The sequence below is a fragment of the Helobdella robusta genome (assembly GCF_000326865.2).
Source record: "Helobdella robusta unplaced genomic scaffold HELROscaffold_25, whole genome shotgun sequence".
NCBI lineage: Eukaryota > Metazoa > Annelida > Clitellata > Rhynchobdellida > Glossiphoniidae > Helobdella > Helobdella robusta.
Genome location: NW_008704310.1, coordinates 2,388,524 through 2,415,892, shown reverse-complemented (window position 1 = coordinate 2,415,892; position 27,369 = coordinate 2,388,524). Strand labels below are relative to the sequence as shown.

Sequence of the window (27,369 nt, the reverse complement as noted above, 5' to 3'; positions counted from 1 at the left end):
AAAAATTCTAAAAATTAAATCTTAGATGAAAAACACGGCATATAAATATAGCAAAAACTAAGGCACCAAAATCAAAATCAATTCCAACATTTCCAATAAGACTAAATGAATTCATCAAAAACATTAAAAATATAAAGACAATGGACGATTTAAAGTTTGAATTTCCTCTTTGGTTACTAAAGCACCCAGAAATAGATACGACGATAACAGGAATGGGCCAAGATGTAAAACTAGCAAAAACCTTAGTTAAAGAAAAAATTGATAACAATTTAAACTTTATTCAAATATATGCAGATGGATCAAAAACTGAAAATTCAACGTCTGTAGCAATGGTGGCCTACTGGCAAAGGAAACGTGTTCATGGATTACTGATGCACCTACCAGAACCTGCTTCAATATACACTGCAGAGATCCTTGCTATAGACATGGCTTTAAATTTAATAATTAATTCAGAGAAAAATAAATTTATAATATTTTCGGATTCCTTTTCTACTCTATCAGCCCTGAAGCAATAAAAACCTATAAATCCATTAATGACTCAAATGCAAAATAAGATTCATAATATCCTGGATAGCAACAAAAATTAATCATAGTGTGGATCTCCAGCCACATTAGAATTGAAGGAATTGAAAAGGTAGATCAGATGGCTTCTCAAGTTCATTTGATGCCTTTATCTAAAGTTCCAATTCCGTCCAGTAATTTAAAGAATTTAACAAACAACCTTATTGTTGAAAAATGGCAGCAGGAGTGGAATAAAACATCAAATTTCTTAAAATTAAGTATGCCATCAGTAAATAACAAAAAGCCCAAAAATAGTTATTTAAATCGTCATCTTCAGGCTGTTATCAATAGATTAAAAATAAGACACTCAGCAATCACACATTTTTGGATCCTCAACAAAACAAAGCCACCTTATTGTGAAGCCTGTGATAAAAAAACTGTCTATTTAGCATATATTAAACTGAATTTGAAAAATACAATCAGATCAGAAGGAAACTCGGGGTTCCATCAAATGTAGTATTGCTCTTCAAAAATAGAAACCAGGAAGTCATAATTTCATTTGTGGAGAAGATAGAATTTGAATTTTTTTTTTTTCTTTTTTTTTTCATTCGTCTTTATTATTGCAGCTCTGTCATGTGCAGAACCACTTACAATGTTACAGATATATCATCTATATATCTTTATTATGTTCTTCATATCTTCAACCAATGATATGAAGCAGCCATCTTTTGCCACAAAGGTTATTTATCACACATTTTTGGATCCTCTAGATGTCACATCAAAATAATCAGTTTCTAATGATCCAAGCCGCATAATAGCCGCATCGTGCTGAAACGCCGTTAAGCTGTAATAAAAAAAAATTCAGATTCATAGATAGAATAAAGAGAATTAGATGGATTTAACCTATAGGCTTTCTCCAGTCTTCTAACACTTATTAAAAGAAGATCCTATGGTAATTAGCATATTGTGCTAAAGAATCATACTACGTATATATGTCATTAAGCTATCGGAATCCACTTTTGATACACCGCCTCTTGATATATACATAAACGTTTTCCTTTTTTTTTATATGTTTTATTATATATATATATATATATATATATGGTTACCATCGAATAAGAACAAAATTTCGGCTGTCCATAGTGAAATTTATCAAAATCCATAAGTTTTCTTTTTCTTACGTAGCTTACGTAGATTTTATGTTCCATTGTTATCTAGTTTATTTTGCTGTTGAAATGAAGGAAATGATATCATCGCTGCAGCTTAGATCTTACCCTCTAGGTTAGTCATGAAGTCATGAACTAAATGTTCACAAAAGGTTAAATAAGCTGGGCTCTGTAGTTATACTTAAAGTTGAGATCCTCTACTTCTACTCTCTACTACTCCACTGCTACATTTAATTAAGATTTAATTTAATTTAATTATTTAACATTATATTTTTTAAAAAATAAATACCGTTACCGTCCGTAAATACTGCTACGTATATTATTATAAAAAATAATGCTTCAACCTCCGTTGTGTATCCTTTTTAGTTTTTATTTTGTCAGTGGTAAATAATAGTAATGAAGTTTACCAAAAATTTACTTATTTACTAGGTCCATGGTAAATATTTTAATTAATCTTGAATAAATATCACAACGTATTATTTTACTTCATCATTCATAAAAATTTACTGTGTTCTCAGTAAAATGTTTTGACACGGTTTTTTTTAAAATAGTCGACTTTACCACTGCATACAATATACTTTATACTAGGTCTATGAAAAATGATGTGGCTTCTGTCATAGGCGCCCACAGAAAATTTTTGGAAGGGGGGCAAGGGTGCAGGCTGACAAATTTTCTAGAGGGTGGAGCAAAATGTTTTTAGTGGTGTTTTCATACAATTTTGATTTACAGAGCATATTTTTTTTAAACATTTGCTCAGACCACTATTAAATTAAAGCACAAAACATTAATAAAATCTTTATTATAACAATCTATTAAAAGCACAAAATATTAATAAATTTTTAATTATAACAATCCCATTTTCAGTACAATAATGAATACAAACATCATTGAAGATATATGCCCATTTTGCATTAATGACTTTCTTTAATGAACACTCAACAAGTCTGAATTTATTAGACTCGTATTTATTTAAAACAATAGACATGGTAAGGCTAACAGCGCTGTTTCGGGAAGTCCATCTTCAGAGCCTATGAAAATAAGAATAGCATGAAATATTTTTATAAAATTAGAATGCATATTAAATGTGTAATAAAATTATTAAGAAAATAACGAGAAACCTTTGTTAGTGAAAACAATGCAAAACATGTACAAATTAAATTTATGGTTAAAAATATAAATGTTATAAAAAGTTAGTAAAATAGTATTAAATTAAATATTAAAACAAATAAATTAATACTGAAATTTAGTTCAGTGAAAATTTGTTAAAATCGGATGATGTAAATAAAACGTAAATAAGTTAGTTGAATGTGAAAAGAAGACATGTGTGGAAAGAATATGGAAAATTGTCAAAATTAATTATTAAGTTTATAATGATATATAAGAAATTTTAATAAACGAATCCGTAAATGAAACAACTAAATTAGATTAAAATGGAATATAGACTATTTATGAAAAAATATAATGGAATAAGATAAAATAAATGAAATAAAATGAAAAAATAAAATAAAAATAAAACAAGTAATTGTAATGTATCACAGCTAATATGGATGTTAAGATGCACTGTCGAATAACGAAACCAGCGATACGGAAACATTAGTCCTATGACGAGTGGTAACATGTTCACCATTAAACAGTATCGCTTCTTTTGGCATTGGCTCGTATTCGAAGTGGCGCAACATTGGTGGTTCTATGATATTGGTATGAATGGCACGTTGTTGACTATCATGTCTATACTGGGAGTAAAGATGTAGGCTATGATCAAATGTGTTAAATTGTTTATTCATAGCGGGTTTATTCTTGTAGATGTATAAAGCTTCTTTAATTTTGAGGCGAACTGGGTGCGATTCACGTTCAAGTATTTCCGTGTTAACATCAAGTAATGCTCTGGTTAGTGGCAAACCGTGAGATTTCACTAACAAAGGTTTCTCGTTATTTTCTTAATAATTTTATTACACATTTAATATGCATTCTAATTTTATAAAAATATTTCATGCTATTCTTATTTTCATAGGCTCTGAAGATGGACTTCCCGAAACAGCGCTGTTAGCCTTACCATGTCTATTGTTTTAAATAAATACGAGTTTAATAAATTCAGACTTGTTGAGTGTTCATTAAAGAAAGTCATTAATGCAAAATGGGCATATATCTTCAATGATGTTTGTATTAAAGAAAACCTCGTTCCGAAATACAATAATGAATGTAAACAAATAATTTAATTTAGGTAATAACACAATTGAAATGAAATTTATTCTTTAAACAAAAATTGAAGTCATCTGTTATCGCTGCCAAACATATCAACAATTTTGACCATAAAAAATATTTTGTTGCAATTCATTTTTTTTCTGTGTACTCTCAACAAGCACAATCCAGACAATCGATCATGTGTCATTGTAGATCTAAGCCATGTTTTTACATGCTGAATGATTGTTCCACTGTACAAGTTATAGTTGGTAATGTTAAAATTAGCAAAATTAGCAAGGTTCGCTTGAAAGCCAGATAAATCTGTGTAAAACGTAATAAGCCAATGAAATCTTCACAAGTTTTGAAATCTCACCTCTTCCAAAAATTCTACCAACTCAAGGCTTTTGTTTCAAAGTTATCAAGGTTGTAGACTTGGTTGATTAGAAAAAGTTTGTCAATAAAATAAAGTCTTGATGATTCAGTCAGTTTGCACAATTTAAAAGGATGCAGCAAGGCCAAGCTAACTTGTGCACTATTGGATTCAGTTTCAGAATATTGATTTTCCAGTGAGCTAATTAATAAATCCAAGTATGGAATGTTAACTGTTTGCCTGAAGTAATTTTCATTATTCATTGTCCCAGGATTGCTTTGATACTTTTGTTTTCTACACTGACTTGGGATAGTTAGTTCAATATTTGTTGTTTGTGCAAGATCTACTGTTTTATCAAAAACATCTCTAAAACATTTTTTGGATTCATCTCTGTGAAGTTTAACTACTTCTTTTTTTAAGCCTTAACCTTGTGCTTATTGTGCTTCAGCTTTTTTGTCAAATAAATTGAATTGAAATTGAATTGACACAAGGACTTCACGAATGTTATTTGTTGTTGACCGCGATCTTTTTTCTCTGCAATTTTTCCATTAGTTTTCCATTCTTTCCTTCCGCATAATGCGACCAAAAAACTTTACCTGCTCCCATCGGATTATCTGTAGTAATTTTCTCTTTTTATAACCAGACTGTTTTAATACATCCTCATTCGATTTTTATCGAATTTTTATAATTTTTCTCAAAAAACCACATCTCAGCATTGTTAATCTTTTTTCCATTTCTTTAGAAATAGTCCAGGACTTAGAGCTGTAGGTTAACACAGGAAAAATGTAACATCCTAACAGTTTTAATTTTGTTGATATTCTGATTTTACTGTTGGTGAGGATGCTTTTCATTTTAGAATATGCATCCTTCCCCATAGCTATCCTTCCTTTGATATTCATATCACATTTACAACCTGAAGTAATCAGACCTCCGAGATAATTGAAGCTGTTGACTTGTTTCACCTGTTTACCATTAATGATTATGGAGCGGACCAGGGCTTTGACTGATAACCATAAAGCTTATAATTAATTAAAATAATATGCATTTTAATGTAATTTCTCAATTTTAAAAAGTCGATGGTAAAAATAGAGTGATATTACAAAGTTTTACCATTTGACCTGAACTGATAAAATATTTTTCAAAATCCAAGAAACTTGATTTCTTGGATTAAAAATGGGACAATTGAGATATTATTATACTTAATTATTTATATTATGTTAAAATATATTATGTTAAAATGTTCAATTATATATTATGTTTCACCAGAGAAGCCATTTAAAAAGGCTTGCTGACTTCATTTTGACGAGGCTGTCAAAAGACTGATCTCGGTCGCCGAAAATTTTGTATTTGATAGATGTCCTTTGTCATTTAGCTATTTATATTTATTTATTCATGCATTCACATAACGTTGTATCTTCCTTTCATTCTTCTACTAATTACAATGTCATTTATATGTAGTGTGTATATAGGACACCAAAGAACTAATAAAATGTTTGTGGGAAGGGTAATAATTTTTTTAATATTTTTTGTTTTGAAATTATACAAGATGAATATCTTAAATGACATTTAAAAGTTTCTTAAAAATTGTTTACCTCTTAGTTTAATTCTGTATTAATTATTTTGAAATAACCTTTTAACTTATATGATCCGTTAACTAGTCCAAAATTGATAACCTTTTGCATTTTATGTTTAAGTTGAATACAGATTTATTAATGCCTTATATAGTCATTTTGATAATTAGACAGGAAAAGGAATTTTGATGGAGAAGCGTCAGGAGTTCCAAAAAGAAAAAGGACAATACGGAGCCTTGGAGATGGAAAGGTGAATAAAAAGTTGTTATTGGTAATAATGAGGACGTTTCACCTCCGTCACTTTCGCCTTTTTCGCCTTCAAGACATTTCGTCGTTTAAAAGACGATTCACCACCTCAATTTCATTGTTGAATGTTTCTTTTCCCGTCACTTTCGCCCTCAAGACATTTCGCCCGCGCCTTAGACGTTCGCCTCCTATCCTTTAAGTTTAAGGCTAGATGCTAGGTGATTTGCATTTATATATATATATACATACATATATACATACATATATATTATTGTTATTATTATTATTAAATGCATTTGTATAGCGCCTATTAAATGAGATCTCACAGGCACTCTCAAAATCCTGTAACAATAAATTAAAGAAATGATTGTCAAAAGTCAAGTTTATCCACAATGTACATTAAACGAATATACAATGTATACTTGTATAATATAAAAGTAGCGGGTAAATGAAAAAATTAAGTCAAATTAACAAATCATAAATTTAAAGTTTGCAAATAAAACTTTTAAAAATAAAACATAAAAAATAAATGTCCTGGTTATGACATTAAACTGACCCTCACTGCCTCGTGAGTGATGTTGGATCATCAAAGGCTAGGCCCACCTCTTATAACTGTGGTTGCGTAAGGAAGGGCGTCCTGCGTAAAAATTAGCCAAATAAATTACTTATGATGGAATGGCGTCGAGGGGTATTTCGGTTTCATCATAGGTAGCCAAACGGCAACCCCCGATCTTGGGGAAAATGTCGTCTAAACGTGTGTTGTTGTTGAAATAAAACATGACAATAGTTCTATATCATCGTTTCACATCAGAACATGTCCTGACATTGACATCGGCATTTCTGGTTCTGCCACTTTTGCTGTTGTTATTGAAAACCCAATTCATAACCTGAACATAATCAGGCCAAGAACTTGATCTTTCAACTATTTCCGCATACTTCTCATCTACACACAACCGGAATGACGTAGAAGAGTGGGTTTCATCAAGTTTTATTTTGTCATCTCTACTCTTGAATACAGGGTTGCAAGACTAAACTTTAACATTTATTGACTCAAGGTGGTCAACAACATTGCGTGTACAAGTCTTTGAAATATTACCAATGTGATAAAATTTTTTCCGATATACAACTTTACTAGCTGATATTTTACATTGCGTAGGCCTATGAGGTTCAACAGTGGTCTTTGATATTGCATGACAACATGGACTTGTATTAGTTGATAGTAAAATGTTTTTTCTTTTCTTGCGTCTGACTGTTATGAAATTTCCACCATCATTGTTACCTTCTTCAGCAATGTCAGACAAATTTTTAGCGACTGATGTCTCAACATCTGAATCTCCATCAGCGTATACATCACTGCACACGATACTGTTCACTTTTTTTGGACATCACTCAGTATATTGCCATGCTCTTCAAGAAATTCCGGATATCACTCAGTATATTGCCATGCTCTTCAAGAAATTCCGGATATATATATATATATATATATATATATATATATATTCATACATCGGTTAAAATAAATTTTTGCTAAAAATCTTGATCTATAGAACCAAAAACATCAATGAAAAATTAATTTAAAAAAACATTTAGCTTTTTATCTGTGTTTAGAATATCGTTTAGTTTTTGATTATCGTCATAGCTTCCGTAGTTGAGTTATTACCAAATAAGAATTTCGCTTTAAAAAACTAGCAACATAATGTGCTGGCTTCATGCTGCAAAAACTTTGCACTTTTTTTTACGTCGTCAACTGCAAAGAATTCGCAAAGAGAAGTTTTCATTTCTTTTTCATTTATCTGGTTTCGAACGTACCAAATATAAAACGATAACATATCAATTACGTATTTTTTATCGCTTTTAACCTCGACAATTATTCCTTCCGCCATTTTCCAAAGAACATATATATATATATATATATATATATATTGCTCAGAAATATATATATATATATATATATATATATATATATATATATATATATATGTTAGGGACCTGCGAATCAGGAAATTTTTTAAAATCGAATATCGAATCGACTATCAGAAAATATTCGAATTTCGAATCGAATTCGAATCGAATATTCTTGAAAAAACTTGACAACCAACAAGTGTAAAATAAAACTTTAAATTCAAAATTTATATTATATTTATTTAATACTAAAACACAAAAAGTTAGCAATAATTAAATTGCAAAGCAGGCCTTTTAAAAGAGTAGATCTTTGTTTATTTTGGCTCAAATCAAAGTTTCAGCATTATTTTCCGAGAGATTGTGACGATAGTCAGTAATAATTTGTTCTCCAACTGAATTAACTCTTTCTGAAGAACAATTTGTTGCGTGAATTCCTAGCTGCTCTGGCCAAAAGTGGAAAAATATTAATACTTTCTTTCCAAAACTGAAGAGGATCACTGTTTCGATCTACAACTGCTTGCTTTAAATACAAACTGACTTCATTTTTAATTTGCTCAGAAATGGTGGAAATTTTGTTGATTCTGATATCTCCTTGAGCATTATGCACTTTATTGAACATTGAATCCATAAGGCTTCCTCTATTCCTGTCTTGAACAAGACTCACGTGGCAATTCATCAGAATTTTTGCCAATTTTGCTTCCTTCAGAGTTTGCCAATATTGTCTCTACAAATAAGACAGCTTTTTTAGTTTCAGCTTATGAAAATAAGTAGTGTTTAAATCTTGGATCAATGAATGTGGCTGCCAGGAGATGATCTATTGTCAAATCAAATCTTACTTCAATAGCTCATCTCGAAATTGTTGGTAACTTGTTGATGATTTGGACACTAACTCTTCCTTCAATGTAAAAATGCAAGGATAGATCAAACTTATGCTGACATTGGAATCAGCACTCAAAACTGTTGTTGCTTCTGCTGTTGGTCTTAGAATTGGAAGAATAGCTCTCAGAGTATCTTGTAAAGTTTGTGTTAATGGTTTTGGTGGATTTGTTGCACGTTTCTTTTAAACACCACATTCTACAAGTGCAAGAAAGACAGGAACAGAGTTTTGGTCAATCCATTCTAGCAAATAATATGTACTATTGAATCTAGTAATAACATCTAACGGAGGCTTTGATTCCTTCATTCCTTGATCAGTTTGATATTTGGACAACATGTTTTGACCAACAGTTGATGAATGAAAAAAACTAGCAATCCTGTGAACATAACTGATTAGATTCTGAATGATTTTTGAGCATCTAAAGCAGCATTAATTGAAAGTTGCAAACTGTGAGCAGCACATCCTTGCCAGCTTATTCCCAACTGTCTAGCTGTACAAGGCATTGTGTTTGTAGTATCTGTAGTGGCATAAAAAACTGAGCTTAATTCAATGCAATATTTTTCCAATTCTCCTCGAATAATTCCCTCTTGCTGAAGAGGTGTAATCTGCAATTTAGATTTTCCAGATTTACAACTGACAAGCATCTTGATTTGAGGGTCCAATCTGATTCAGAAATGAAATGAAGAGTGATCACAAGATAGTTTGTTTGGTTGTCAACTTTCCAATGATCAAATGTGATGGAAGGTTTGGAGGTTGCCATGTCTGATCTTAAGTTTGCTCCAAATTGTTCATGAAAGATATTGACCATGTCATCTAATCTTCTGGAAAGAGTTGTTGGATGTGGTGCATTGTAGCTGCCATTTGTAAAGACATAGCACAAATTTTTGAATCCAATTCCTGCAGCACTTCAAAGGGTCTTCCATCAGCCACAATAAAGTTCAAGACTGCTTTATCATACATTTGTGGCTTGTGGTTTTCCAAAACTGGTACCTTTCAAAAACAACGTTTTTACGTGGTGAGCGATACTCTTAAAATTTCGCTTTTACTGCAATTATTCTATCTTTGTCCTCTGGCGGGTCAAAAGTGAATGTGTTGAAAATGTGAAGTCTTTCGTCACCAATCCAACTCAGAAACATCGCAACTTTTACCTTTTCTGGAAGCTGGTCCTACCGAGAAGCAAGAAGAAATAGCTCAAATCTCTGTATCCATACTTTCCAGCTCTCTTCAACATTGCCTTGACCGAACTTCAACGCCGGAGGCGGTAGAAAACCTTTAAAAACGTCAGTCATTATTTTATTGATGAAACTTATACTATCGTTTAAACATTTATTTTTACTATATTTAAACAATTGTCGACGGCGCCATGTTATGTTTTACATGTTTTATTTAATATAAATTCAATTCAACACAAGTGTGCGTTACGATATCTCAGTTTATTCGATAAACGTCCAAAAGATACTAAATATAAAAAGATACAAATGTCACAACACCCATTTGAAATTTTATAAATAAATTTTGGTTAAATTATTTTGGTGTCTAAACTATAAAAAAATAAAAAGTTTACCTGTCTGACATTTCAAGTGACACCATCCTCTAAATTCATTGCATTCAATAGCGAGCTGCCTAAGGCTCATTCTAGTCCCACAACCACACAGTCCATCGTAAATTTGAAAATTTGTTAGATGTAATTGTAAAACCAGATATAACTACAGCAGGATACACTAATTTTAGCTGTTTTATAATGACATTCCACCAATCAGCTAAAATGGATTGCTAGAGCTGATAATTCAGCGTATATAATTAGGTGCTTGCGCGTGCACATAAAATTCATGTGTACGTCGTGTAAGAAGGATAAACAGCCTTTGTGGCGAAGATGGCTGCTTCAAATCAATGAATGAAGATATGAAGAGCATAATAAAAGATATAGATAATATATTTGTAACATTGTAAATGGTTCTGCGTATGTCAGAGCTGCAATAATAAAGACTAACAAAATTCCTTTTTCGCGAATCGTTAGGATGATGATAATTGTGATAACGGAATTTAGTACTTGTTGATATTATATTGAGTTAACATGCAATTCTTATCAACATTTTCATAATAATAATTGCGGATCTAGACAACTTTGACGGGAGAGGGCCTAAATTTTCAAAATATTTAATAATTCAATGTTGACCGGGTGGAAGAGGTTTTTCGAAAATGTTTAAAATGTGTAAGTATTCACCGGGGGGCACAAAATTATGCTAAAGAACTTTTTTGGCTTATAATGTCAAATTTTCGTCAAAAACAGTCTTTTTCCGTTAAAACAATGACATTTTTTGACTTTTGCTACTAATATTGCTCACAACAGGTGGGGCACTGGTCCCCTCGCCATCCCTTAGATTAGTTACTGCACATACACACAAACACACATTCACATAGACATATACGAACAAACACATACTCACAAACATACGAACATATACTCGCAAACACATGCGGGCGAATAGTTTAATGGGCGAATCGCCTATTTGACTCAAATTGTATTGCGAGCGAATCGTCTTGAAGATGAAAAGTTTAATAGGCGAAACAACGTCTGGTATTCGGTAATAACAAATATCCCAAATTTATTATACAGTTTGTAGAATCTGATGCATACTGTTGGATATGCCATTGTGATGGTTCCGGAGTCTGTTGTGAGCTATGTCCAAGACTTTATCATATCAAATGTTTACCACAAAATCCCTCATCTGAATCATGGGTGTGCCTCGAATGTCAGGTTTACACTATTTTGACATTTTAAAATTAAATTACTCTTGAAAATAGTGTATTAAGTTACAATCAAGTTGTATTTTAGTAGGTTGTATTTTTCAAGCTGCGTATTCATAATTGTTTTAACATATAACTTTTTAAACCTGAAATGAGTATGCCTAAACCCTATGTTTTGTTTGTAAATGACCGTTTAACTCTTGAGCTTTCGATCTCATGCAGTTCATCTTTCAATGGTTTTTATCTTTTCGTACATAAAAATTTTTAAAATTAGTTAATGACGTGTTTATTTTGGAAAATTTAGAAAATCATAATGGCAGAAACTTTAGAAACAAGACCTTTGGCAATGCAATCTATTTCTGTTGACACTTTGTGTATTCTCTTGAAATATGTTCTTCAAAGAATGAAACTTCCGGAGGTTTTTTTTGAGTGTAATTTATATCTAGTGTTTTTAAACATTTTCTTACTTATGCAGACAAAACCATTTCATCAACCCGTTGATTGTGGTGCTGTTCCATCTTATACAGATTATGTGTTTCATCCCATGGATTTTGCTACTATCGACAAGGTTGAACACTTATAACTACAAGATAGAAATGTACGTAATAGTGAATTTGGCTATTGTTTGAACAACCAAATAGTTGAGTCACTGTTCGACCAGAGCCAAATTGAAATGCTTAAGAAATTAACATTTTAATGCATAAATAAAAAAATTATTCAAAAATTTTTTAAATAACCCTATATAGCAAATTGAAATATTATTATTTTCAAGGTAATCATAAAATGTATTGAAAATACCTTTTTACACATGAAAAAAAAGAAAATGAAATTTGAAACTGATTTTATGGTATATTTAATATTCAAAAACTAATTTTACAATGTTCAGCTATTCGGCCCTTCAAATGACGAAACCATTCTTCAATTTGCCAAATATTTAGTGGATCTATTATATTGTAAATTTTTGCCGGGCGATATTCGAATTCCGCGTTTGCATACAAATATACACCCGAGCCTTCACTTCGGCGGAGTCTTTCCTGACCGGGAGCTCCACTCTACAATAAACCCTCTCAGGGTCTAAAAACACGGGCCGGGCGAAAGTTTTTTCGCACCCTACTTGTTGACTAGAGACGCCGGCCTTGTCAATTATCGGCAAGTCTTCTTCAACATTCATTATTTAAGGTAAAATAATTAAGCCGAGCCAAAATTCAACTGTATACTTCTTTTATTTAATTAAAACAAAATAGTAAAAACCAAACCTCTGTCTTTATATACAAAGTAACAATTAACATGCGATACATGAAAATTAACTATCTATTAATACTATCTACTGTAACTATCACGCAAACTATCAGAAATCCAAGCAACTCTAATCAACAGCTAAAAAAACAAGAGTGAAACCAAGAAGACCCCTGATATATCAACTCGCTGCCTTATATATGTTTGGACTGCCCTATCTACATAACGCTTTCTATACTATAGGAAATTCTATACTTCCTTCTATACTCACTTCAATAATCTTTTCTATACTCCCTATATACAGAACAATACGTAGCAAGCGTCGCAGATATGGCATATGGGGCATTTCTAGACTCCCTTCTATACTCTTTTCTATACTCCCTATATAATGTAATTTACATCATTCGGTAACTATATAGAGAAATATCTCGCATGACATCCTCAATTTGTCAAATGTTTTTGAATATTTTGACCAAGTTCTCCGTGGGACGATCAGCTGGAATTCTACACCTGAAAAACCTTCTCGAATATCTTGTTCAACTAGTCAAGGCAACATACACAAATGCGAAAACACTCACCACCACAACGACTGGAAATAGATGCGTTTGACATCGGCTTCCGCGTTTAGTCCCCTATCACAATGATGGAAAGAGTCACAAATCCAAAGCGCACTGACGATATTTAGAATCTAATGTATGCCATTGATATTGCCTAACGGCCACATTAGAACAGAGCGCGACCTGAACGTTTGAAGAATAGAATATCTGACTTGCCGAACATGAGCTCTTGGAAGAAAAAACTATGGAACGCCAGCGAATCTTTCTAACTTATATTCACTGATCGGTGTTCATGATTGCCCGGTGTGCAGCGATGTCACAAATGTTTGAAAATAAATGGTCCATTGACTGATTTCGTTTGCCCTTCTTACATCAATTCACGACAACAAGTAAGACGCAACAATACAACTCAGCGACGCAACAAAACGTCAATGGGTCTAAACACTCACATCGTTTCAATATCTAGGGGGTTTGATTTATTGAATTACTAGAACAGCCGAAGCTGCCGTTCGGGTCCCAATACTTCTGGCATGAAATAAATGGCATCTCTTTATATCTACATTAATGAATCCATAACTCAATGATACATCCCTTCGTTATTACTACTTTTTTGCATACTTGCAACACCGATTGCGAGTCATGTTAAACAAATGAAAACAATACCATTGCAATTGCAAAAATTCATTACCTGGCAACCGTCTCATAAGTCATCCAAAAAAGGTGTAAACGATTTAACGCTGAATGTTGATGCAACTGATCACCTAATTTGACGTCAACTGGCACAAAAAAAGTAATGTCCTACCCATGAACCGTGAATACGGAAGATAAACGAAGACCAATCGATCGAATACGTTAAACCAGGAATATGGAAGATAAACGAAGGACAACCGATCGAAATCGTTCTAGCAAATCCTTGAAAAAATCGAATGTTCTGATACCATCGTTTAAGATATATATGAGCGTGCCCTCATGCGAAGTTGTTTTCTGGAGCTATTGAAAGGGAAATGAATGCAGTAGTATGTCTAATATTCGCGATATTCGATATTCATATTTTGCATTCGATATTTGTTTATTTGATTACGGTTAATTAAATAGAAGTTCATTAGTTTTTATAACTCTAATTAAAAGTGAAATGGATGCGATAGCATGGCTAATATTCGCGATATTTGAATTTCATATTTTGCATTCGATATTTGTTTATTTGATTACGGTTAATTAAATAGAAGTTCATTAGTTTTTATAACTCTTTAATTAAAAGTGAAATGGATGCGATAGCATGGCTAATATTCGCGATATTCGAATTTCATATTTTGCATTTGAAATTTGTTTATTTGATTACGGTTAATTAAATAGAAGTTCATTAGTTTTTATAACTCTTTAATTAAAAGTGAAATGGATGCGATAGCATGGCTAATATTCGCGATATTCGAATTTCATATTTTGCATTTGAAATTTGTTTATTTGATTACGGTTAATTAAATAGAAGTTCATTAGTTTTTATAACTCTTTAAAAATGAAACTCAGTCAGACGCCGAAAATTGAAAAGAAATAAATGAAAAATAATAGGGATTAATAAACATTTTATATGGTAAAGCACTATATCTTGATAGTTTGTCGGAATGTACAAGCAAAAATAAAAAGTGCACCATATGTCATTTTCAGCTAAATAATTGTCAGTATTCAATACAAACAAATGCAAACATCAGACATTAAATGTTGCATAAGTTCGTTTAAATATATGTTTATAGACATTAAATGATTGTGTCCTAGGAAATAATCCAGCTAGGTAGATTGGTGATATGTGAATTAAAGCAATTTTGTATATAAACTATATTAATCACAGGAGCCTGTCTCGCATGTTACATTTGTATAAATAATATATATTGTGATAGATAGTTTTTATTATCTATTATTAATTTATTTTGCAGAATATAAAAAAAAAGTTTTATGGCTCTCCTGAAGCTTTTGTGGCTGATTTTAAATGGATTTTACATAATTGTGTTGTCTTCAATGGAAGTATGTGTTTTTTCTTTTTTCTAAAGAGCAAAGAATTATAAAAAAAAACATATTAAACATAATTTTAACAAAAGCTTGTTACAAAATTACTGTTTTTAAAACTTCATTGATTAATAATTAATAATTGGACATCTGTCAGTTTTTTTATTGTCCTAATAATTTTTTTCATGAAGTATCTAATCATAGCAACGTTTGACAAATGTAGTGTGAGTGGTGACTAGTAATTCAAGTTTATTTATCTGCTAAGATTATTAAGGAATAAAATTCAAAATGTTTGAAATTTTGTATATTTTATTCAAATAAATTATGGCTATATTTATTGATTTGGAAAAAGTTTAACGGTTGTTTAAAGACTGAGAGTAAATGTATTAAAGCTGAGCATTTCTTACTTGAATTGAAAAACATTTTGAAAGACAAATGTTTCATGAACATTTCGATAGTAAAGCTAACATCTTTTTATCGTTTCATGTTTTCTTCATGAATATAAGCTTTTGTTTTTTACTATTTAATAGCCTAATAGTTAAATTTACAAATTTTCATAGAAAACCATTCTTTGACCACTGTTGCTAAAACTATTGTAAAAATGTGCTGTCATGAGGTATGATTTTTTTTCTTTGTGTATGTCTTCATTGTGCAGAATAAATAAAAAATAATGAATCATTAAATAAATAAATAAATATTTTAAATAAATAAATGACATAAATAAACAACCTAAATAAATGCATGTATACCAATCAATATATCAATCTTCGTTTAGCGTCCAGAGACCCAGTTTCCCTAGGTAGGACGTTGTTTTCTTTGCCATCAACTTTTTGCGCCAAATTAGACGATCAGTTGTATCTATTTCGTTTAAATTTAGAGCTTTTATGTCTTGCTCGATTGATTGCGACCAGGACTTCTTTGGACGGCCTTTGGGACGTGTGCCAGGAACTTCAACATCTGCAAGAGAAGTTATGGGACTGTTTCCACTTTGTTTGACATGACCAAACCATCGCAGATGGTGTTGCCGGCATTCGTCCTTTATATCATCTAAACCAGCACAACGCAGGTAGATTTGATGTGGTCTTTCAGACTAATTCGTTGCATCCATCGGAGCATTTTCATATCGGTTCGTTGAAGTTGTTGTTCCAGTTTGGTTGTCATTGGCCATGTTTCTGCACCATATAACAAGACCGGACGTATCACAGATTTATAAAGTCTTGATCGTAGTGGTAGTGGGATGTCACGTCGCATCAATATAGGGACAAGAAGATGCTATTTATTCCAGGCTGCACATATGGGTGCTCGTACGGCAGCTTCAGCTGTTCTAGTACATTTCAGAACATCCCCTAGATATTGAAACGATGTGACTTTCTCTACCTTATTGGTTTCAAAAACATTGCTATTTCGAAGTTGTCGTTGTGGATTGATGCAAGCAGGACAAACGAAATTGGAGACTTTAGATAAATTACCAATTATTTTTGAAAAACGTTTGTGACACCACTGGTTACACTGCTGACACTTGACTGAATTGTTACCTACACCAGCTTTACAAACTGAACAGGGCCATCGTCCAGTAGCTGTGGATTGGATGGGTTTACCAGTGTTCATTGCTTTGGTTTTGCTGATGTTGACTTTGAATCCATGATCGGCGAGTCTGGTGTTCCAATTTTCAAACATCTGTGCTGCATTCTGCTCAGACGTGGCTGTTAAAACGATATCATCAGCATATATTAGATTCCAAATGTCACCAGTGCGTATCGGTTTTGTGATTTTTTCCAACACAGTTATAAATAACAGTGGACTGAGAATCGAGCCTTGGTGAACTCCAACGCCGATGTCAAATGCATCTGTGTTTCCAACCGTTGTTCTGACTAGAGTCTTAGTATTCGTATACATTTCCATCACAAGTCGAACAAGATATTCTGGAATGAGTTGTCTACGTAGACTCCACCTGATTTCTTCACGGGGAACTCGATCAAATGCACGTCAACATGACTCATATGTCGGGATTACTACTACCTTCCTGACTAGAAGGCCTACGATGCATAAACAGAGTGGTGCTATCAAATCTCATTTAGACTCAACACATTAAATCACTATTAGCCGTGAAATCCTCGACAGCAACACCAAAGTAATATACCAGAACAGCAACTACACGCATCTTAAAATTGCAGAAGCAGTCCTAATTGACATCAATAAACTAAAAATAAATATACAACAAAAAATGACAACCTCACTCCCAACCCGGCGCTTATTCAACAATGAAAACAAAGAACTAATAAAAACTAGCATTGTAAATAGTGATTAAGAAGAATTTATATTTCCTTATATATATATATAATATCATTAGTATTCGAAGGTTACTCTCATATTTTAACTTAATTAATATTTAATTTATTAATTCAACTGCTCATTTACTTAAATTTCACTTATTATTTATTTCAAATTTTGCATTTCTGACTATGTGTTTTTGATCTAATAGGCTCAGACGATGGTTAACTCCGAAACAGTACTGTCAGCCAAGCTTAATAATAATTTTCCTCTCAATAAATATGAATTCAAAAAACTCAGAAGTGTTGAGGTTTTAATAAAAAAAGATTATAAACGCACGCTGGGCAACCATTTTTAATGACATTTGTATTAAAGAGAGCCTCGTTCCTAAATATATATAAAAAAATATATATATATATATATATATATATATATGTATGTGTGTGTGTGTGTGTGTGTGTGTGTTTGTTTGTTTGTGTGTGTGTGTGTGTGTGTGTGTGTGTGTGTGTGTGTGTGTATGGATGTATATATATTTAGGTATTATTCTATTAGTTTAAATACAACAAAAAGCTTTTTTCGGCAAAATTGTCATCATTTGTTTTGTTTTGTGCAGATTTCCGGCGTTTCAGCACAAATTGGCTATCTTTACGCCTTGTCTCCTCTTAATTTTCTTTGTTCTTAATATGGCTGTACCTGTTGTTTCATTCACAATCAATTTTACCCCTCTATCTGCTTTTTCGTTCCCGCATATGCCTATATGACTTGGAATCTATACCAATTTTATTTTAGACTATCATAAATACAATTATTTATAAAGATCACTGCGTTTTCGGCATTATTCAACTTGTAGTTGAGTTTTTCAAATTTTCAAACGAGACTTTTGTTGGGTTTAGACTATCATAAATACAATTATTTATAAAGATCACTGCGTTTTCGGCATTATTCAACTTGTAGTTGAGTTTCTCAATTTTTCTAACGAGACTGTTATTGGGTTTAGACTATCATAAAAACAATTATTTATAAAGATCACTGCGTGTTCGGCATTATTCAACTTGTAGTTGAGTTTTTCAAATTTTCAAACGAGATTTTTATTGGGTTTAGACTATCATAAATACAATTATTTATAAAGATTGGCATCAATTTTTCTAACGAGACTTCTAAAGTTTAAAAATTGAGAAACTAACTACAAGTTTAAAAATTGAGAAACTCAACTACAAGTTGATTAATGCCGAAAACGCAGTGAATAAATATATATATATATATATATATATATATATATATATATATATATATATATATATATAAATATATATGAAATTTATATGAAAACAAAATATATATATATATATATATATATACATATATATATATATAGGGTTAAGACTGTCAGAAATGCAATTATTGATGAAAATCACAGCATGTTCGACGTTAGTTAACTTCCTGTTAGTTTAACTTTTCGCTTTTTCTAACGATAAATCGTAAATCATTAACAAGTTTCTTGAGTTCAAAACCAAAATTATTGTTTATTTTATACAAACAAAGCTTTTTTCGGTATTCCTATACCGTCTACCATCTTCCTATACCGTGTTCGAATGGATAAGCTGTGTATGTGGCCAGGTGCTCAAATATATATATAGAGTAGAGACACAGTATATATATATTTAAGCATCTGGCCACATACACAACGTATCAATTTGAACACCGAAGATAGTATTGGACAATAACAACAACACACGTTTAGAAGACATTTTCCCCGAGATCGGAGGTTGCTGTTTGGCTACCTATGATGAAACCGAAATATCCCTTTTGTCATCAAAAATATTTTATTGGTTAATTTTTACGCAGGACGCCCTTCCTTACGCAACCACAGTTATAAGCGGTGGGCCTAGCCTTTGATGATCCAACATCATTCACAAGGCTATGAGGGTCAGTTCAATGTCATAACCAGGACACGAAGATAGTATAGGAATACCGAAAAAAGCTTTTTTGTTTTATCATGCATGAAATAACAAAAAATTTTTCATCTTTGTTGTTGCCGTTTCTTTGTCCTTCATTGTTATTGAAGGTAATATTAAGGCGTAGAGTTGGTAATGATGCAATCATTCTTTCTTGGTTGTTTATTTGAGGTTTATTGATATCTATTAGGACAGCTTTTGCAATTTTTAGATGTATTGTGTTGGTGTTTTGATAAATTATTTTTGTGTTGTCAAAAATTTGACGGGTTTGGTCCTTTATAATATGAATATTAAAACTACGCGAAAAACCGCTATAGCGTTTTTAAGAGGATGCCGGTTTTCGCAGTTTACAATCGTGCGAATTCGTGCGATGCAGTTTTTTGAAAAAATAAAACCGCGGTTACCACAAGATGTTGAAATTTTATGGAGTTTGAAATTTGTCTTCCAAAAATTTGCTTATCAATGTTTTTCATCAGTTTAGTGTTTTTGGATGCTTTTGTAACCAATCTTTCCTTTTACTGCATGTTTTATTATCTAAGTTCATTGTCAACAAAGATCAACAAAGAAATAAAAACAACAAAAATGAAGAATACGACACCAACTTATAAATTTTACTAAAGAACTAACTGCTTTGTTAAAAGAAACTATATAAACCAAACCAGACCTGCACTGAAGAGGATTTTTGAAAAATCGAAATATGGCGTTATCTGCATGATGAATTTAAATAACAATAGTTAATTAAAATTTCGGGATTAACATGGATAATAATTCTATTTTCATTAAATTTAACCATTTCCAGCAAAATTCTAATAAGGAAAACTGAAAAGACAAACTTGAAATTGATTAATATAACAATTTGGTAGAATCCATACAATACTCTATATATATTTTTTATATGTGTTTGTCTGTGTATAGTGCTACAAAATAACTTTGTGCTGCAAATGCTTTACAATCCACATTTTATTAATCATTTGACATCACACTTGTTTTATATATGCACTTTTACCATTTACACTTATTTGCCAACCAGCTCACTTCGAAAACTTTTTTTATCATTTTATTTAAAATATATTTCAGGTCAATGAATTATTAATATGTCCTGATTGTTATCTAAATTCCTGCATAAAAGATAGCGATGATTGGTTTTGTGAACCTTGTGTAAGTTTGTAATTTTTTTCATGCAGCTTAGATGTTTATTCAATTAATTTTACGTAACTGCTGAGCCAATTTTTTCCTGATTAATGATTAATATTTTTTGTAAAATTGTAAAAGTTATTTGATTTTTTTGTAATATTTTTGTTTAAATATAAAATGTTTTTTTATTTTTTAAATTTTGTTTACATTACTCTAGTTTAAAAAAATCAATTAGTGCAAAAAATGTACAATGAGTATTTAATTGAATAATTTTAAGCTTGAAAATTTTCCGTTTTCTAGTTTTAAAATTATACAATTTGTTTATTAATAAAGTCGATAATATAGTCGATAATAAATAATCTGTCGTTTAATGCCATGTTTGCATTCTTATGCCATGTCTAGCCGTTGATTTTTTTATGACATCCTTTCCTCCTTGTCAGTCTCATGTAGTCTTTTCCATTGTCATTTTTTGGCATTCAGTTTTTGATTTCATTAGTGTCAGTCTGTCGTTTATTCAAATTGTCTTGCAAGCAATCTATCCTTCTTTTGAGTTTGCCTGTTTTTCTCGTACCTTATAGTATGTAATCGTTTGTAATCTCTAAGGTAATTTATTTTGTTGCATGTTTTTTTTCTTTATAGTTTCTTTTTTCTATATTTTCTTGTTTGATATTTGTTACAATTTCGTCCACTGTATTTTAGATCTTTTTTAAAAATGTTTTTAAAATGTCTTTGTCAACTTTTCTTACCCCTTCATCTGATAGAATATTTTCGTTACTGTTTGCAACTGGTTCTAACTAACTCAATCTGTTTTACAGATGTCACTTTATATATTCTTTTTGATGTGAACTTTTTTACTGTATCCATCTTTTGGGCTACACTTTGTCAGCTTCTTTATTTGTAATTTCAATGTTGCTGATTCTTTTCTCTATCGATTTGCTTTTAGCTTTTCCGCACTGTTTTAAGTTTTAATTTTGCCTCTAGTTTTGTTTGTCAATAATTTTTTTTATACTTTTGAGTATATTTATTATTTTTTCAATTTATTTGCTTTTATGTTTTTATGTTTTTTTTTGTTTTATCGCTTTCCCAGTTTTTCTTTCGCTACTGCTGTTTTAAATATTTCAATTCTGTTTCAGCATTCATGTCTTATTTATCTTCCGTAAAGCATAAATTTTGTTTTTAATTTTGTTTTTATGTGAAATGGATATATTTTGTTCAATAGAGAATACCACACACATTGGTTTGGGCCAAGATGAAGGGATATCCTTACTGGCCTGCAAAAGTAAAATAACATTTTACTTTTTAAAATAAAAAACTAAATAGTAATCGAATGATATTTTTTGCAAAATTGTAACTAATGAAAAACTGATGAATAATAATAAAAAATAAATAAATTGACTATATTAAGTAGAGTTTTCATAAACTTCAAATGTGTTGAGATGTAACAGCCTTGTTAGAAAAACTATAAGTAAATGAACTATGTAAAACAAACTATTATGCCAGTTATTACGACAATGAAAAGTTTATGTTTTTAAAATTATAATTCGTTATTTTAACGACTTAAAAATATTTTCACTTCACACTTTTCTGTAATCTTATTTCTCCATCCTCAATTGGTCTACTTTGTGGGTTTTAATAAACAAACATCTAAAGAACATTTCATGTAACAGAAAATTGGCAGTAAATTTTCACAAAAAAATTTTATCATTTTATTCATACATCATTTTGCTATTTACAGTTGAGTAATAAGTCTAAACTTTACTCAATTTTTGTAAATTTTTAAAAATATTTTTTCAAAATTCAAAAATTCGTTTTTTTCAATCAAATTTTTTATACTCTCGCAAAATTTAGATTATTTTTTAATAAATACAGTTTAAAATTTGTTCTTTTAAGGTTTTAAGAGAAGATAACAATGGTCAGGTCGATGTTCGCTTTTTTGGGGAACATGACAGGTATTTTTCTTTATCAAATTTTAGCCAACGGACAATGCTTTCAACTCTCGTTTTTTGATGATAATATTCTAAAAAATATTAAAAATGTCTTTTTTTCAGGATATTTTTCACGTTTTTTAGCAAAAGTTTTTGACTTTGAAGTTTTTAAATATCTACAATAGACCATGCACTGGACGTAGTCACTGAGTTAGTTCAGTCGCTAGAAGTGCCATTTCTCGCGTTGCTATTGGCATGGTTCGAATACTCTACGTCCGAAACTCGAAGACCATCATGTGCGTATGATGCGGTGTTTGCGCATGCATGCATAATATGTATGAGCGTCGTGTGGTGTAAATGTTTATATGTCTGTGACATGAAAGTTTAATTACATGTTTAGAATGACATGTAAGAAGCTCTGCGTTCTACAGAGCTGCATTATAAAAAATAAAAAAATAGTGAAGTATACAGATGTTGAGTTTGGACTGGCGTTTATTACCTTTTTTTATGTTGTAAACAATAAAAATCTAACAAATGAGATCTTATCTTAGATTTTTTATTAGTCATAAGAACCCACGCAATATCTATCATTTTTCTGCCCTCAAAGGGGTGAATACCAACTGTCAACAGGTCTTTATGAATATTTTGCAGACGAAAAACAAAGGTCTTGCAAAGTTGCTACAAGAGTTAACTTAAAAAGGGGAGAGCGATATTTGTTATAATAATGAAGAATTATCTTCTACAAAACAAGCTAATGTCCTTATAGAAAAACCAACTAGTAGAACCTCGCTTTCCTTCACCCAGTAATGAAAATGGTTAACATGTTTCAGAATAGGATATTCAGGCAATTATTGTTCCATCCATTTAATCTGAGTTGAACAGATATAAAAAATATTGCTTTCAATATACAGAAAACTTATTTTCAATGCACAAAATCTAGATTTAAAAATTGTAATAATAGCAATAGCGGTAGTAGCAATAATAAAAATAATATCAAAAATGGACAAAAAAATCCAAAAAACTGAAATTCGGGGCGAAATAAGTCGGGATTAAATAAGATTAAGTGTAGTGAATGGGATCAAATGTAACAATCTTATGTGTATATTTTAAGCTAGTACTGTGTACACCTTCTCTTCATCTTAACTGTATTGAAGTAAATCTGGAATCAATCAGCTCCAACTGATGTTCCTCCGACGTTTGCGCTATTACATCCTACGGTTAAGATCTTGGGAAGACATTTTTACTCCAGTGTATGTTACATTTTATTTCCTGTTGAAACAAATGGTCAACAAATGTATCTCGCATGGTGTTTACTTATTGGATCAGTTAAGTCAGAATTTCCGAAACTCTGATGTAACGATTAAAATTTTTCTTCTATTTCACTCTACATATTTGTGTGAGACTGGACAAATTACAGAAACTTTGAACGTTCTTTTGCTGTAATTTTGGAGCATAGTATTGTCTTTAAATGAACCGCGGCTCGAGCAACTAAAATATAAGAAAGAAGCTCTGGGTACACCATTTACGCCGAAAGTTTTGACCGATTACGATTAAACCTGTTTGCCTCTCAGTTAAAGGTTACTCTCTCTCTTTTGCGTTTGCTTCAGAGGTTTCAACGACAAACACATACAGCATATATGAATACGCGTGAAAACCACGCATCATACACATTGCATATGATAGGCGGGATCTCTTTGTATTCAAACCAGTCATTCTAATAGCAAGACCAGACGCCTTTAGCTATTGAGCCATCACGCCGCCCTTAGTCTTAATGTTATTTAACCTTTTCGCCTACATTTTTCGAATAAGTGAATTACCAAGTTAAAATAATTTTATAATTGAACCATTCAATTGAAATATGCATCAAACCTTTGTATATCTTATCAAGGTGCTAACTGCTAACATGAATGTTAAATAAATTGAAATTAAAAAACTTGAAATGAACGCTTTGAACTAAAAGCGAAAAATGATTTTTTACGTAAATATTACAATATCAGTCTGAAAACATGACAAAAAATGAAGTGTGGATCCTAAATTTACATTTTAATCATTTTATTCATGAAGAATATTTATTTTAGTGGTCTACACTTTCATTTTCCGTAACATATTTAAACAGTGATTTTAATATTTACTTGAAAAAATTATTATTTCATTTTTCAGTTCATTTAAATAAATACTGTTCTTTAAGATTTTTTTTATTTCTGACCATTTAGTTAAGTGCTATAAAAAAGTACAGGGTTAACCAATCGCAAATACTATCTTCGATATTAACGAGCTTTTGAAAAATAATTTTTATTTACTAATTGAAATATGCATCAAACCTTTACTTTATAATTATACTAAATTTATATAATAAAAAATTTGCCGACAACCATCATTATGGTCATTATCATAAATCGCGGACACCACAGACATTGGTGAAGTAAAATGAAAGTGCTTAAAAACCACTGAAAAAGTGAATTGTTTAACAATTATAATAATGAATGTGCCAGCATTTCAATTTAACAAATCGTTTTAAGCATTTTTCTTCTATGAAGCTATCTTGAAATTTTACGAAGAGATGGTTTATAATCATTATTTTTTATTATTTTTTCGGTTTTTTCTGGACCTGTTGAATGATATTTTTATACATTACATTTAATACAAATTTCAAACGATGTTTTTACGTGATCATATCAATGTTACTATATGTTGATTATAAGTTTGCTGATAAGTTTTCAACTGTTAGGGCTTGGGTGCCGTTGAATCAAGTCTTCCTGTTGTCTATAAACCCTCCTAGCCTTGTACCTAAAAAAACCAAAGGTTATGACGAAGCAAAAGTTGAATTGATCAGACACGTTCAGTTACTCAGGTTTGTTTTTTTATTTATTCATCATTATTGTTGATATCTAACTTGTGCGATTTCATTTTGACAACTCTCTCTCCCAACAATTGGAATTTCAAAGAAATATGTTACGCACGTAAAATTTGAACGTTTTTATAATCTGGGAATGTTAGCTGCTAAAAAATATAATAATGTATTTGAAAATAAATAGCGCAGTGGAAATAATAAAATTAATCTGGTGTCGTTATCGCATTTTTTTCATTGGTGTTTGTATAGAAGCGCTGAGCACTGAATTGCGAATGTTTTTTTCCTAGTTTCCGGTATCATTTGACTATTACATTTTTTAAATAGCTCCTGTAATGTTGAAAAGCTTTTATTCTCTTAATGGTCCATTGCGTTTATGCTGGTTTTGATCGCTATTGATGGCCAATTCTGGATAATTTTCACATGCTTGGAATAAACTAAAAAACACTTCAGTTAATTGCAATCAAGTTTGGGTTCTATATAATTACTTCACGGAATTTCAAATTTTCTGAATCAATTTCTAATTTTAGACTGAGTTGACAGAAAATGTCTAAATTCCGACTATATTGCTCTTTTTTTTTAAAAAATCAAACCCTTGAAAAACACAGAGATTGGTACGCTGATATTGCCGAGTTAGTCAAATCATAAAATTGGTCAGACCAGATAAAATTCACCAGCTGTAAGTTAAAATGTTTAAAAAAGCCTAGTGGGGAGATTTCAAATGTGTTGATAATAATTTTGAGGCCTTTCTTCTCGTCGACCAAATTGTTGTGGATGTTCTGGTATTTAGATATTTTGTGGTTCCTTAATGTGGTGAAGTTGAATTCGTGACAGACTGTCAATTCTAATATTTCGATCGTATCACCTCGTAGGAGTGCTATATCGGGCCGCAGTGATTTGAAAAGGGACGATACTGAGACAAAATCGTCGTTAGTCGTATCGGCAAAAATTGTAACGTCTGATTTAGCAACTGATCCAATCTTCTCTAGAATCAAAGACAATATTTTATTATGACGTGTTGTATATCTTTTTAAAGCTGCAACGGAACCACAATTTGACAAAATGTGCTTGTTTGTCTGCAATGCGTTAGAGAGGACACAATGCGTTTGAGGACTTACCCCGTCTAGAGAGATTGGCACTTGTAGGAAGTTGTTGAATAAGGCGTGTCAAATTTTAACAAGTTTTTTTGAAAAAAAACAGAGCATGTTTCCGTTGGTATCTTTCAATTTTGAATGGATGCACCTAAGCTTGGTAAATTTTGAGTGAAAGTTATACAAATATAGTACATTATTCACGGGAGAGCGGGTAACATGACTTTAAGTTGAATGTACCCCCATTGTTAGTTATGCTATAAATCATGAAAAATTCATAAAGCAGCATTTGTCAAGCTTTAAGTGCATCTCTTTAATCAGATTCTGCAGTTTCACCTAATATTGTATGTTGTAAAATTAGACTACAATTAACGCACATAAAATGTTGTAAACTTGTTTTTAAGTTTTTTAGATATTGCAATAAATTAAAGAACTACTATTATTGTTATTTTGATTCTGATTATGGCTGCATCATTTAGAACCAGAGGAAAGACCTCCACTCATCTTAGTCACTACGTGGGGTCTGGCATGGAGATCCTCACCTCAGATTTACTAACTGTGAGAGATTTATTAAGATATGGTATTCTGCTAAGGCAGTTGAGCGAGAAGGACAAGAAAAATTATACCAAAAAAAAACTAGCCAAAGAGATTATGACTGCCCTTTTTGATCAGTAGACCAAAGCAAATTCTGTGTTTAAATATCTTGTTGTCATTCATAAAGTAACAATCCAGGAAATAGTCGTTAATTTGTGGAATAAAGCTTCTGATGTGTCACTTTGTAGGGGAACGCTT

General features: G+C 31.3%; 3 protein-coding genes across 3 annotated transcripts; 1 reads left to right on the top strand and 2 right to left on the bottom strand.

The window, feature by feature from the left end:
- Window positions 1-1,248: 1,248 nt before the first annotated feature.
- Window positions 1,249-7,386, bottom strand: HELRODRAFT_173192 (hypothetical protein; the record flags this gene model as incomplete). The annotated part of the gene is made up of 9 exons (XM_009019793.1): window positions 1,249-1,345; window positions 2,246-2,340; window positions 3,245-3,603; window positions 4,244-4,458; window positions 5,017-5,180; window positions 6,144-6,228; window positions 6,701-6,783; window positions 6,860-7,042; window positions 7,315-7,386. 9 exons carry the CDS (start codon window positions 7,384-7,386, stop codon window positions 1,249-1,251), a joined length of 1,353 nt encoding a protein of 450 aa, XP_009018041.1.
- A 948-nt stretch (window positions 7,387-8,334) lies between these two features.
- On the bottom strand, window positions 8,335-10,045 carry HELRODRAFT_173191 (hypothetical protein; the record flags this gene model as incomplete). Its single annotated transcript, XM_009019792.1, has 4 exons — window positions 8,335-8,659; window positions 8,774-8,948; window positions 9,263-9,477; window positions 9,963-10,045. 4 exons carry the CDS (start codon window positions 10,043-10,045, stop codon window positions 8,335-8,337), a joined length of 798 nt encoding a protein of 265 aa, XP_009018040.1.
- A 1,395-nt stretch (window positions 10,046-11,440) lies between these two features.
- Window positions 11,441-25,523, top strand: HELRODRAFT_79586 (hypothetical protein; the record flags this gene model as incomplete). The annotated part of the gene is made up of 9 exons (XM_009019791.1): window positions 11,441-11,572; window positions 11,867-11,980; window positions 12,038-12,130; window positions 15,284-15,371; window positions 15,914-15,969; window positions 20,657-20,737; window positions 21,933-21,992; window positions 22,604-22,662; window positions 25,367-25,523. Coding segments are annotated over 9 exons (840 nt in total), but the record flags the coding sequence as incomplete, so codon positions are not given.
- Between the last annotated feature and the right edge of the window lie 1,846 nt (window positions 25,524-27,369).